Source organism: Melozone crissalis, unplaced genomic scaffold (genome assembly GCF_028551555.1).
Source record: "Melozone crissalis strain CALT ecotype California unplaced genomic scaffold, PUWL_Pcris_2 ptg000075l_1, whole genome shotgun sequence".
Taxonomy (NCBI): domain Eukaryota; kingdom Metazoa; phylum Chordata; class Aves; order Passeriformes; family Passerellidae; genus Melozone; species Melozone crissalis.
In genome coordinates, this window is record NW_026535852.1 from 2,383,848 (window position 1) to 2,396,267 (window position 12,420).

Genomic DNA, 12,420 nt, shown 5'->3' on the forward strand with positions numbered 1-12,420 from the left:
CAAACTCCTATTTACACTTCCAGAAACAACCAGGAGAACTCCCCAGATATCAGAGATATTGCATGGTGAAGAATTAAATGAGTCAGAATTATCTGTGTGAAATATTTGGGCCAGAATTATCTACACAAAACAGCTCAGCTGATCAGCTCATTTTTGTTCCCAGAGTTTTCAGTTGGGAAAATTGTGATGGGAAAAAAAATCTTGATAATCTCTTCCCACAAAAGTTGGGAATACTCTTTTTCCGTGTAATCAGTAAAGAGAATACAGGGAGGAATCAGGATTTGACCAGCCCTCATGTAATTTCTCTGGAAGGCTGAGCTCAGGTGCAAAAATGAAGCTGCAGAGAAGATAAAGCCCTACTCTTCTCAGAGGTTCTCTCTAGAAGTTTGTTCTGTGTTGAGCAGCACATTGAAACCTTTAGAGGTTCCTTAAAACCCAGAATATTCACTGATTTAAGCAAATTTTGAATGAATTTATTTATTATTTCTAGCAGTTAAAGCATATAAACACAGTTTAAAATTGATAGCAATAAGATCAATACAAGTCTTTCATGCTTTCTCCTTTTCCTGGTAGACCCCATGGAGAAGAAAAGCTGAGTTCTCAGGAGATTTTGGAGAAATTTTGTAACTGACAAAAATTCTGGCATTCAGACACCTGGTAGCAACTGGCAGAAATAATTGGGATTGAGTGACTGGTAAAAGAAGTCTCAGAGATCACGTTAGACGAGCAAGTCAAGGGACACGGCTGACCCAGAGGCATCAGAAGGCAAAAGTGTGGCCAGGATTTGCAGCTTGTCTTGGTTTGAAAAGACAAAGGAATGCAGGGCAGCAGAAAGCTGCTCCTCTGGCAATGCAGGGGGCAAAGGCTGTTCTGCTGTCCCAGCGCCTCAGATTGGATCCGGGTAGGAATGCTTGGCTCCTCCCCTGGGCGGAGCATCTCCCCATGGGATGCTGGGATTGGATCAGCCCTGCAGGGACACTCAGTGGCCATGGACAGCAGAGATCTCCTGGAGGGAGGGTTGGCTGTGGGAGAGAGAAAGGAAAAACTGCCCCAGGAACAGCAGAGAACTGCCCCAGCTCTGACAGATGGAAACAGAACACACACCCCCATTTCCAGCCTCAGACACAGCTGCTGTCCTTGTGCCACTGCTGGCAGCAGCACTGACAATAGTAAGCATTTTCCGACTGCAAAAAATGCTTTACCTCAGCTTTGTCACCTTCTAAGAGGAAATAGGAGGATGCTGATTTCTGCAGTAGTTGTGGATAGGACAAGAGCATGATGGAATCATGGACTCACAGAATGGTTTGGGTTGGAGGAGCCTTAAAGATCATCCAGTTCCAAGGGCAGGGAACTGTCCACAAGACCAGGTTGCTCCAAGCCCTGTCCAGCCCAGCCTTGGACACAGAAATACCTGCTCTGAAGCTTGAGATCAAGCTTTTCTGGGAGCTAAAACCTGGTAAAAGACTAATCTAACAGGAAACCTCTCCTTACTCCAGAAATCTTTGTTCAATGCCAGGCATTTGCTCTAGAGATGGCTCTGAATAAACACTGACTCCAACAGCTCAGGCTTCAGGGAGCAAACAATTTCCATAATCTAATTTGGGACCCTCAGCCTTGTGAAAGGCTGAAGATGTTGATAATCAACTGTCTCTGCACATCTTTGCAGGCTCACAACCTCCCTACAGCCAGGTGCAGACTTCTTACTTTGCCCTGCAAATGTTACCCAGCCAAGGCTCTTTGGCTTCGCTGTGATTCAAATGAAGATAAATTTAGCAAAGCAGATGTAAAAACAGCATTCTGGAGCCTTCAGTGGTAAATTCTGCAATGAAGTTGGTTAGAATCCAAGACAAAAACTACAAGGTCAAATGACTACCAAAAATGGAATCATGTGTTTTTAAATTTGAGTTATCAGATTCATTTTTCCACCCTCCATAATAAAAGGGCCAAGAATCAGGAATGAATGGAAATGTTTGTACTGCAGAGACACAAAGTGTTACTCAGACTGATTTCTTGCAGCTGTACAGGCTTAAAAGAAATGAAAATAGTAGAACATTATTTTTTTCAAGTTGGATTAGAAGGCAGTGATGAAGCAGGTAATGTGAAAAAAACAAAGTGTCATCCTTACAGTCTCTTTTCTAATCATAAATATATCTAATTTCATGTCTTTTTTAGTGAAAGCTGCTGCTGAAATAAATCTCAGTCACACGCATGCTCCCTCTGAAATTAGGTTTATGATTCCATGGGTGCAAAGAAGCAATTTGGGTCTTGAAGAGATTTGCCAAGTCAGTGTTTATTGAGCACTCCAACGTTTCAAAGTGAGGCCTAGCAGTGCTTCCAGCTGAGTGAATAGTCAATCCTGCATTGATTTCAACAGTGCAGGACCAGATCCTAATTCCTTTCTTTTTCAGGGAAAAGGATCTGTGCCCTGTGATAATGACTGCTTACAGTTGTTAGCTGATCACAAAAGACTCCACTTTTTTTCTCTAAACAAGACCCTTTCTCCTCATATCTTGTGGTGCCTTGCAGTGTGGATTATGTGGCTGGGCTCATCCCGCAGACAAATCCCCCTCTATTCCCAGAATTCCTGTGTTCCTGTGCCCTCTGTGCTCATCACAAACGAGATTTGCAGAGCTCTGAAACAAAAGCCATCCAGAGATGAGGCAAAGCATTCCAAACTTTCTCCTTCCCTTCTCTGACTTCTTCCACTGCAATCAAGAGGAGAAACGGAACAACGCGGATTTGGGGTGTTGAAGGCTACAAGAAATTCCCTGTGCTGTGCAAAGCCCAACAACCCCACAGGGGAGCCCAAACAGCCACCAGGTCCTGCCAAAAATTCCACAGATGGATGATGCAGTGCCAGGGAGGTTGGGAACCACAGCAAACGAGAGATAAAACTCTTGAGACTTCCCAAAAACCAAACTTGGACCTTCACTTAAAAGCAGCCCTCATCCCACCAGGAAAGGGGGGATGCAGACAGGAATCACAGTCTCTGCTCTACACATTTCTCTGCATGCAGCAAAGCCCATGAGAGCAAGTTTTAGATTGTAAATTCTTTTGGAAATCAGGACATTTTCAATGAATTTGCACACCAAATGTTCAGAACCATGTTACAAGAGTTCAAATCGCTAAATTGCAGTGAAACGTCCACGGAACTTTCTAGGTCAGCTTCTGTTACAGAAAGGTCAGTCATGATTTGCAATATTCTCTTTTGAAACTCCTCGTTATTTTGCAAATCATTCACAACCAAAATAGGCTTACAGTACTTAAATTGGATGTGCAGGCCCTTCATGTTCCTCCTTTTGCTTTCTGTTTGCACAGCACCACAACAAGTTCTCTTCAGCACTACCAAAATACACCAAAATCACATTGTTGATGATAAAATGATTGCTGAAGGGTTATATTCATGTGTTACATTCACAGCATCAAAGGGAGAGAGTGTGTCCTGTCCTGTTTTGTTGTTGACACTGGTTTCATGTTGTTCTACAGGCTCTAAATAAAAGGATGTGCTTGGAAAATCAGGACTGTGCCTTTCCAGTGCTGCTTTGGAGTAGACAAGAACATGACAACAACATTTGCTGCAATTTTAGTAAAAAATTAAAATGTTCTGAGCACTGGCACAGTTCAAAAGCCCCTGGCACGGTTTGGACCAGTGCAAACCTGAGCACACACAACTCCTGGCTCCATTTCAGGACACAGAATATTCCTGTTTGGCAGGTTGTATGACACTAACCTGCCTGGAAAACAATTGGAGTTCAATAATCCATGTGTGGGCTGCTCCACTCTTTACCCTCCACACTAAATAATAGGTCTGGGCACACTTAATTAGCTAATTTGGCCACAGCCAGGACACAAGTGAACTGTTGAGGGATTTGTTTAGGAGAGCTCCTTGTCATTTGCTGGGAAATTAAACAAATCACTGAAATCTCATATGTCTTGTAGGTTTTACCTCAGAGAATAACCAAAGCAGATCATTAGAACAGAATCCTCTAAATTGGCCAGGATTGGCTCATTACCTGGCTGTTGTGTTCAAACAAACATAATGTTTCCTGGGAGAGAAGGAAGAGTTCAGAAATACTTTTTTTTTTCTTTTTCTTTTTCTTTTTTTTTTTTTTTTTTCTTTTTTTTTTTTTTTTTTTTTTTTTGCAGTGCAGATTAGTAATATGTATATATTTTTGTCAGGAAGAAAAGCAGAGAGAGCAAAAAATAGCTCTCAAGTGAGGCTGCTGCTACTCACTCCCCTGTTCCTGGATCCATGACAGCCATTATGTAACCAAAAGGAAAATTAGATGACATAAACAGCAGAAGTTAATTGGGTCGATATCAAGTAAAAATATAATTAGTCAAAGTATTTTGTGGCAGAGGCACTGAGAGTGTGTGGCTGTTCCTCAGCCTCAGTGGTGAGCAGGGATCCTGCCATGTGTTTAAAACTTATTCATCAAGCATTTCCATGGAAACACACAGATGCATAACCCTTGGATCACTTATTTTGGGAATTGCTGCTCCCAAGGTTCTCTCTGGAGTGAAAACTCAGTCCAGGAGAGGGTAACAGACTGTGGTTCTGATCCAGAAACCTCTCCACAAAGGAATTCATTCATAGCAGGATGGGGTGAGAGAAAGAAGGAAAGGGCATCTTGCAAAAAAAGAAGAAAAGACAAAAAGCCTGACCTTAATTTTTTCCTCTCAGAGACTGAGAATTGAGAAATGACAGCACTGGGAAGAGCCTGGAGAGTTTAGAAATGGCCAGATGCCCTCAGGAAGATTGAAATCTCTGCAAGAGTGTCAAATAAATGCTGTAATGAGAGAGACCTTGGTTAAAGAGTGGGTTTGTTGTCCAGAGCTGCCCCCTTACAAAGCCAGATGAGAACCAGCTCCACGACAGCTTCTCCAGGTGAAGAAAACCCTCCCACGTTGGAATTGTCACAAGCTGACCCCACTTACTGTGGCAGCAGCTCCCTGCTCCTACAAAATTTGTGGACACTTGACAAAATGTGGCCCTTCCCTCGTGCTGTGAAAGCCAGGTCAGGCTGGTTGTGATGCACAAATCCACACAGAGCATTTGGAAAGCATCGGTAAAAATTTGCTGTCTGAAGAAAAGGTGTTTCACTGCTCAAAATTTGCTGTCTGAATAAAAGGGGCTTCACTGCTCAAAATAGTTCCACGGGAAATAAACATTGTATGGAAAGCAGGAGGGGTGTGGTGGGAGGGCAGCCCCGGATGTCCCTTCACATTCTTCCTGCTGCCAGGAATAAAATCAGCACCTGGGTCCCCTCCCAGGATAATTTCTGGTAAGAGATGCTCAGATAGGGAGGTCTGGGACATGATTCCCTTTCACAGCAGGGCCAGGAGTAAGGAATATTCTCTAAACCAACAGGATTCTCTCACTCCTGGTCTCTGTGTCCATGCCAGGCTCTGACTAGGAAGGGAAAGCAAATTATTCATAATGCCTGCAAGATAATGAACCCCATTATATCAGCATTAGTAGTTTAATATAAAGCCTCAAAAGCCAGAGCCTTCAGAGGTTGTTCATAATTATTTGAGGATTCTGTTGCTGCAGTGATGTGATAACTCCTGTGGACTGGAATTTCCTTAGGCACAACGGAGAGCTGAGCATAAAATGTGATGCCTTAACTTCAAATTTTCTGGCTTTGGCTTAAGTCTGCCTCACAAAGACCCTGCAATGCCTTTTTATTGTGTTTTGTCGTGCATTGCCCAGCATCAGGGCTAATGCAAGCAGGCACACTGTCACTGGCTGGGGGAGTTCCTTCAGAACTGAGGGCCCTGGGACACAGCTCCCAGTGCTGCCACTGCCTTCAGCCCTGATAAGGCTCTCCTGACACACACAGCAAACTGAAAAGGTGACAGGATGGGGGGCACGGCCTCAAAACATGGAATTGCTCTCAGATTCTGTGCTACTGGAGGGCTTTGAGACTTTCTTTGAAAGAGGAGCGGGTCAGGAGGAGAGACAACCGGGCTACAACCCCTTTTGCCCTGGATATTTCAATAAAACTCTGCAAGGGTCTGTGATCTTTCTCTACAGGAATGAATCTGCACATCATTGAAAAAGCTGCAGGTGCTGTGAGATTCCACACAGGATCTGCAGCACAGCACACATTTCTAGGAGTGGAAAAGGCTTTTAGAGCCACACTGACTCTCTAACTGAGAGCAACACTCCATAAAGAACGGTACAAAATCACAGCAGTGATGTTTTTTAGATGGGATATTGGGAAGAAATCCTTCCCTGTGAGAGGAATGAGGCCCTGGCACAGAGTGGCCAGAGAAGCTGTGGTTGCTCCATCCCTGGAAGTGTCCAAGGCCAGGTTGGACAGGTTTTGGAGCAACCTGGGGTAATGGAAGGTGTCCCTGACCATTTTTGGGCTGGGGACTGGGTGATTTTAAGGTCCCTTTCCACCCAAACCATTCTGAAATTCTCTATTCAAAGTCAAGCACCTGGGCAGACCTACCAGAAGACTTATCTCTTCACAATCTGGCAGAAGACTGACAGCAGCTAGCCAGAAGAGAAAGAATTAGGAATTCAAGAGCTGAAATTCCTGCAGGAAGAAGCCCCAGAAAACAGAAGGATTTGAAAATCAGTTGAAAACAACAATTACCCCAGACCTCAGCATGTGCTCCATGCAAAACACATTCGATTAAAGCACTCTCCTCCTCAGTGCACTCTTTTTTTTCCCTGGCACACAACAATAACAAAGCTATTTATCTCTAAAAGCTAGGAAACTAAAAAAAAAGGCCCAGATCATTAGAGGACAAGGTACACTTGAATTAAAGGCCAGAGGCACAGAGAATTCAAATGAAATCTGAAGTACCGTTGGTTTTAGGTTGCTGGGAGAAGGACACACAATTCCTTGTCTCATTATCAGCAAGACATTGATTTTCTGTGGAAGTGTGCTTGAATTGCTCTTGATAGATATTACAACTTTCCTTCAACAAGAGGGGGATTGGTTCTTTCTAAAAACTGTTGGTTTTTTTTTTTAAAAAAAAAAAACTCCTTGTACTTATTTAATACTTTGCCCACAGCAATGCAATTGATGGGAAAAAATAGCTCAGCAATAGCTCATTTTCTCTGCTCACCCCCAAGTGAATCCATTGCCTCATTTATATCTTTTATCTCCGTAAGATCTTTTTTGGTGCATAAAAAATTTCATTCATTAAACTGCAAAGGGGCGAGGGGGGAAGGAATATCTGCTTAAACCCATCTTGTGAAATTTAAATATGGGTGTGGGTAGGATGACCTGATAAGAAACGAGAGTTTGCTTTAATTTTATTTCTATAAAATAATGTAGCAATAAAATGCGGAGGGTGCTTGGCGTCCAATTTTTGTGTTAGCAAAACACAATGGATTTAGCAAAGAACAAGGATGATCATTTTATTGATCAACACAGGAAAAGGTTGTGTGTTGACTTAGAGCAATAACAAGAGGAATAATGACTTTTCCGTGTTTTTTTTGTTTTCCATGGCAGCCAACGTCCTGGAAGAAGACTCAATGGAGCAGGACATCGAGAGCCCTGTCACAATCCATCAACCAAAGTTGCCCAAACAAGCGCGAGAGGATCTGCCAAAAAACATCAGCAAGGAATGTGCCAAGAGGAAAATCCAGAGGTACGTTCGGAAAGATGGGAAATGCAACGTCCACCACGGGAATGTCAGAGAGACTTACCGGTACTTGACTGACATCTTCACCACGCTGGTGGATCTCAAGTGGAGGTTCAACCTGCTGATCTTTGTCATGGTTTACACGGTGACCTGGCTCTTCTTCGGCATGATCTGGTGGCTCATTGCCTACATGCGAGGGGACATGGATCACATAGGGGACAGCACGTGGACCCCCTGCGTCAGCAACCTCAATGGGTTTGTCTCAGCCTTTTTATTCTCAATCGAGACCGAAACCACCATTGGGTACGGTTACCGGGTCATCACGGACAAGTGTCCCGAGGGAATTATCCTGCTTTTAGTGCAGTCTGTCCTAGGTTCTATCGTCAACGCCTTCATGGTTGGCTGCATGTTTGTGAAAATATCCCAACCCAAGAAGAGGGCAGAAACCTTGGTTTTTTCTACAAACGCAGTCATTTCCATGCGGGATGGAAAGCTGTGTCTGATGTTCCGAGTAGGAGACCTTAGGAATTCACACATTGTAGAGGCATCAATACGAGCCAAGTTGATCAAATCCAAACAGACAAAGGAGGGGGAATTTATACCACTCAACCAGACAGATATCAACGTAGGTTATTACACAGGGGATGATCGTCTCTTTTTGGTTTCACCACTGATCATCAGCCATGAGATTAACCAGCAGAGTCCTTTCTGGGAGATTTCCAAAGCCCAGTTGCCCAAAGAGGAGCTAGAAATTGTTGTAATCCTAGAAGGAATGGTGGAGGCAACAGGTAACATTTCTTATACTTTGTATGAGGTAAATGCTTTAATTTTAGCAAGGAAAATCAGTGGTTTTGCTTCGTTTTAAAGGAATCACTTCCACAGTCGTTGCGTTTGAAAAAGGAGTTCGTTCTCTGGTGAGCTTCAAAATTAAAAGCATGCCCAGTTTAATTGTCTGTTCCATCTTGCCTAACGGAATTAGTGTTGTTTCTGCTCTGTTTGGAAAATGGGATAGCATCTCTCATTTTCTGAATTTTTCACAGCATGTCACCCAGTTATTTGTCATTCTATTGCAGGAGCAGCTCAACCACAGGGACCTTGTGGGATAAAATTGCTTAGGGAAAAAAACAAAAAAAAAAAAACTTCAATGCAAAAACTCTGTTTGTGATTAACGTGGAAGCACTGTGGTCCTGCTGCTTCCAATCACTCCTGGGCATCTGCAGAACAACTGCCAGCCCTGTGGCATTCCAAGGCTGGATCCAGTAGGAAGTGATGATGTGTTCAGTTCTCTCTTTTTAGGGTTTTTTTTTTGCCTGCTCGTTTTCTTTGGTTTTTGTTTTAACTGGTAACGTGGGGCTTGTTCCACTCTAGCTCACAAAAGGTCTCATCTGAGTTGGTGTTTCACTGGGGCCCCACAGGAGTGCACAGAACACTGAAAGCTGGGATGTACAAACAATGTTGGAATTTTGTGTCACCGGAGTCTCGTGGAGATGCTGGGTGGTTGTTACCTGCAATTATGCAGCAGAACAGCAGAAATCACTTGGTGCAAGGGAAAAAAAGTGCTTGAAATCCACAGCAAATGCGCCACTAAAATAATGTTTCTTTTTTGTATTAAAGCCAGAATTATAGGAGGGTACTTTTATCTGTGTTTTAGAAGCTGGAGGTGTTTTTTTTCCTGTTAATAACAGCATCAATGCCTGAAATGAGTAAATATAATCAACACATGGGAATGGCTGTCATAAAATGAAGATTTGATGTGCTTGGGGGAGGAGAAAACACTGATTACAGAAATATAACAATGAGATTTGCCATTTTTCCCCACGACTGCAGCAAAACCCAGGAAAGTTTGAGCACGTGGATTCCACAGCTCTGACAGAGGCACAACCTTTCCAACCCTGACTCATGTTTTGCAACTGGAGCCAGGAAATAAAGAGCAGTCTCTTACTAGAACATGTGTGTGTGTGTGTGTTTCACACATCTATTATGTGGTGTCAGAAAAAAACTGCATTTGTCACCATATAATAAAAGTGTGAGACAAAAATGGAGCAGAGGGAAAAAAAAAAAAAAAACAAAACACACAACAAAAAACTGAAGGGAACTTGGCAGGGAATTTGAAGTGGTAAATGCAAGGCTTTCCAAATTTTCCAGGAAGTAGGTGGTACTGAAGAGAAATCAAGATGAAATGTTTAGAGCTCCTGATCTGTGCAGTAGGCACCGAGATTTCAAACATCTGCACCACCTTGGGGTGAGACAATGAGGGAATTGCTGTTTGTTCCCTGAAACCATCCTGAGATCTCAGAACTGCAGCTGAAGGAACTTGACATCCCAAGGGGGTGGGGGATATTTTCAGGTTTGCTGAACACTGTGTTTTCCAGCAAAGTGATTGGCAAGTAGTGGCAGAATCAAAAATGTCTCACCAAAACCACCTACAAGATCAAAAGGCAGAATATTCCTGCAGTGCAGCAAATGTGGATTTGTTGGTTTGGAGTCTCATCTCTCTCTATTTGTGATTCCCCCTTCTCTCACCTCATTTTCACCCCTGCACACCCCAGGGCTCTCTCTTAGGGGTTTTCTTTGCTTCTCTGGCCTGGCCACCTCTCCCATTCACACATCACCAGCCTCCACTGCAGCACAAACCCCTCAGACTGCTTGGGCTGGCAGGGTTTGAGATAAAATCACATTTGTCGTTATCTCAAACCTCTCCAGTCCTTATCAAGAAAGAAACTAAATGCAATGATTTGGAAACCCACGGAAGATATCCAGGATTAAAGAGTTTCCCCTACACCGGATGGCTCCATTTCACATTTTAAACTGTTCTGTTTGGGTAGAGTCTCCTGCTGAGTGAGATATGAGCAGAGGGCACCACATAATGTCAGAATTACCAGCACAATATCTAAAATATATTTGTGCAGAAGTAGCTTCTTCCGCTGGGCTTTGAATTTTGGGCTTTGACTCCTTGCACTGAGTTGTTTTTGTTGAAGGTACAATCAGTCCAACCTTCTACCAACACTTGGAATTTCCACTCTTTTAGTTTACAAATATTCACACAAATATTACACAAATTTACACAAATATTACAGATATTTCTATTTATTTGCATCCTGGCAAACACTGAAAGCCAGTTTAGGCAGTCAAATATTCACCTTTCCTTCTCCCACCTGCTGCAGAGTGAGAGCAGGGAAAGAAGCTGCTCCCAGCAGCAAAGCCCAGCCCTGCATTCCTGCCAGCAGAGTTGTTATGGAATCCAAAATTATAAATTTATAAAAGCTGAAGCCAGGAAAATGTGGTGTCACCTACAGTGTCCTCATTTGGTGTCATTGCTGAGGGATCCAGACCGGACTGAGGTTGTGTCATCCATCGGAAAAGCCACTCCCAAATTTGAGCAGGAAAAACAATCCTTTATTTGTTTTCAGAGCTTCCCCACTCAGATATAGCTTCAATGAGAAACAAAATGGGAAATGATAAGGGTAAACCTTTGCTAATGTTGTTATTAATTATTGATTCCGCTTAAATTTGGCCCAACAGGTAAATACATTTATAATGCTTTCCACCCTAAGTGCTCCAAAATCACATTTATCTGTTGTGTGAAACACAATTTTTATGGATTGTCATGGGAACTCTGCATTGTGTCTTAGGACAGGAAATTAAGAATAATGCATTTTCTTAAGTGACATTAAAATAATGAACCAAATTAAAATTCAGCAGAAAGTTCAACTCAAGGACCCCTTAATTCCCCATGGAAGCTTTGCCACAACTTCCTGAGATGCAAAAAGAAGTGGATGTGTTTTTTCCAAGGCACATAACAAAGTATTATCCCAGGGATAATCCCTACACCCTCATTATTCCCATTCTTTCTGCCATGAAAACCACTTTGAGGGAGAATGCTCATCAAGGCATTTTCCAAAATCATGAAGTCAATCTGATTCCTTCATCCAGCGCCATCAAACACTCAAAATAAGGTTGGTTTTTAAAAATATTTGTTATGGATCCTTTCAATATGTATTTTTAAATGTCTTTATTTACAAAAACATTCAAAAATATCTCTTTGGAATCACAGGATAAGACTTTTGCAAAGATTTATTTCTGTGCTTTTCCTGGTGGTGGTGCACATCTCTCCAGAATGTCCAAAAACATTGATTTTGGGAAAACAAAAGCACATTAGGCTGCTGTGGAACCACTGAGGAGCCTTGAAAATGGGGAAAAAAATCCAACCAAACTTCACTGCAGCAGGAGGGCACATCTGGCATTTCCACACTTTGCAGCCTCCATTTACCAGAGTTTTAAATGTAAAATAATCTACAGTTAAGAATATTTTATGATAATTGGATCCTGGCCATAAGCTTAAATTTTTTAAGCCTTTTTCACCTGGTGAAATCTATTTCTAAGGGAAGTCCTATCATCACAAGCAAAGTAGGTATTTTAAAAAATTAAGCAAATGTATAATTCTGATAAGGAAATAGACCCATAAGAAGGAAAGGAAAGCCTTTTAAATTTGGAAGATGTAGTGAGAAGGTCAGATAGTGTACAATAGCAAGAGAAACTGAGAAATAAACTCAAAGAGAGAGAGAGAAAGATGAAAAAAAAAAGGGGGGGGGAAAGGGTGAGAAAGAGGAAAATTCTGAACAAGACTTGAGAAGTTGTATCTGGCCAGTGGGATGCACTTGGTGACACTCTGGCAATTCCCTCTGCCTAAAAATGAACATTTGAGCATTGAACAGTTCCAAGGAAAGAAAATGATCCGCACATTTGTAGCTGTCAAAAAGGAAACAAGCAACAAAGCCAGCCAGAGAACTTCAGGTTCAGAGGGACAATTTT

At 42.4% G+C, this 12,420-nt stretch overlaps 1 protein-coding gene across 2 annotated transcripts in view; it reads left to right on the forward strand.

Annotated features, from left to right (window-relative positions):
• Nucleotides 1-12,420, forward strand: part of KCNJ6 (potassium inwardly rectifying channel subfamily J member 6) — a 168,671-nt gene that overhangs the window by 125,901 nt on the left and 30,350 nt on the right. For both annotated transcript variants that reach the window (XM_054290022.1, XM_054290021.1), the window contains one exon: nt 7,476-8,396. In XM_054290022.1, the coding sequence (XP_054145997.1) occupies nt 7,476-8,396 (921 nt within the window). The remainder of the gene's footprint in view (nt 1-7,475; nt 8,397-12,420) is intronic.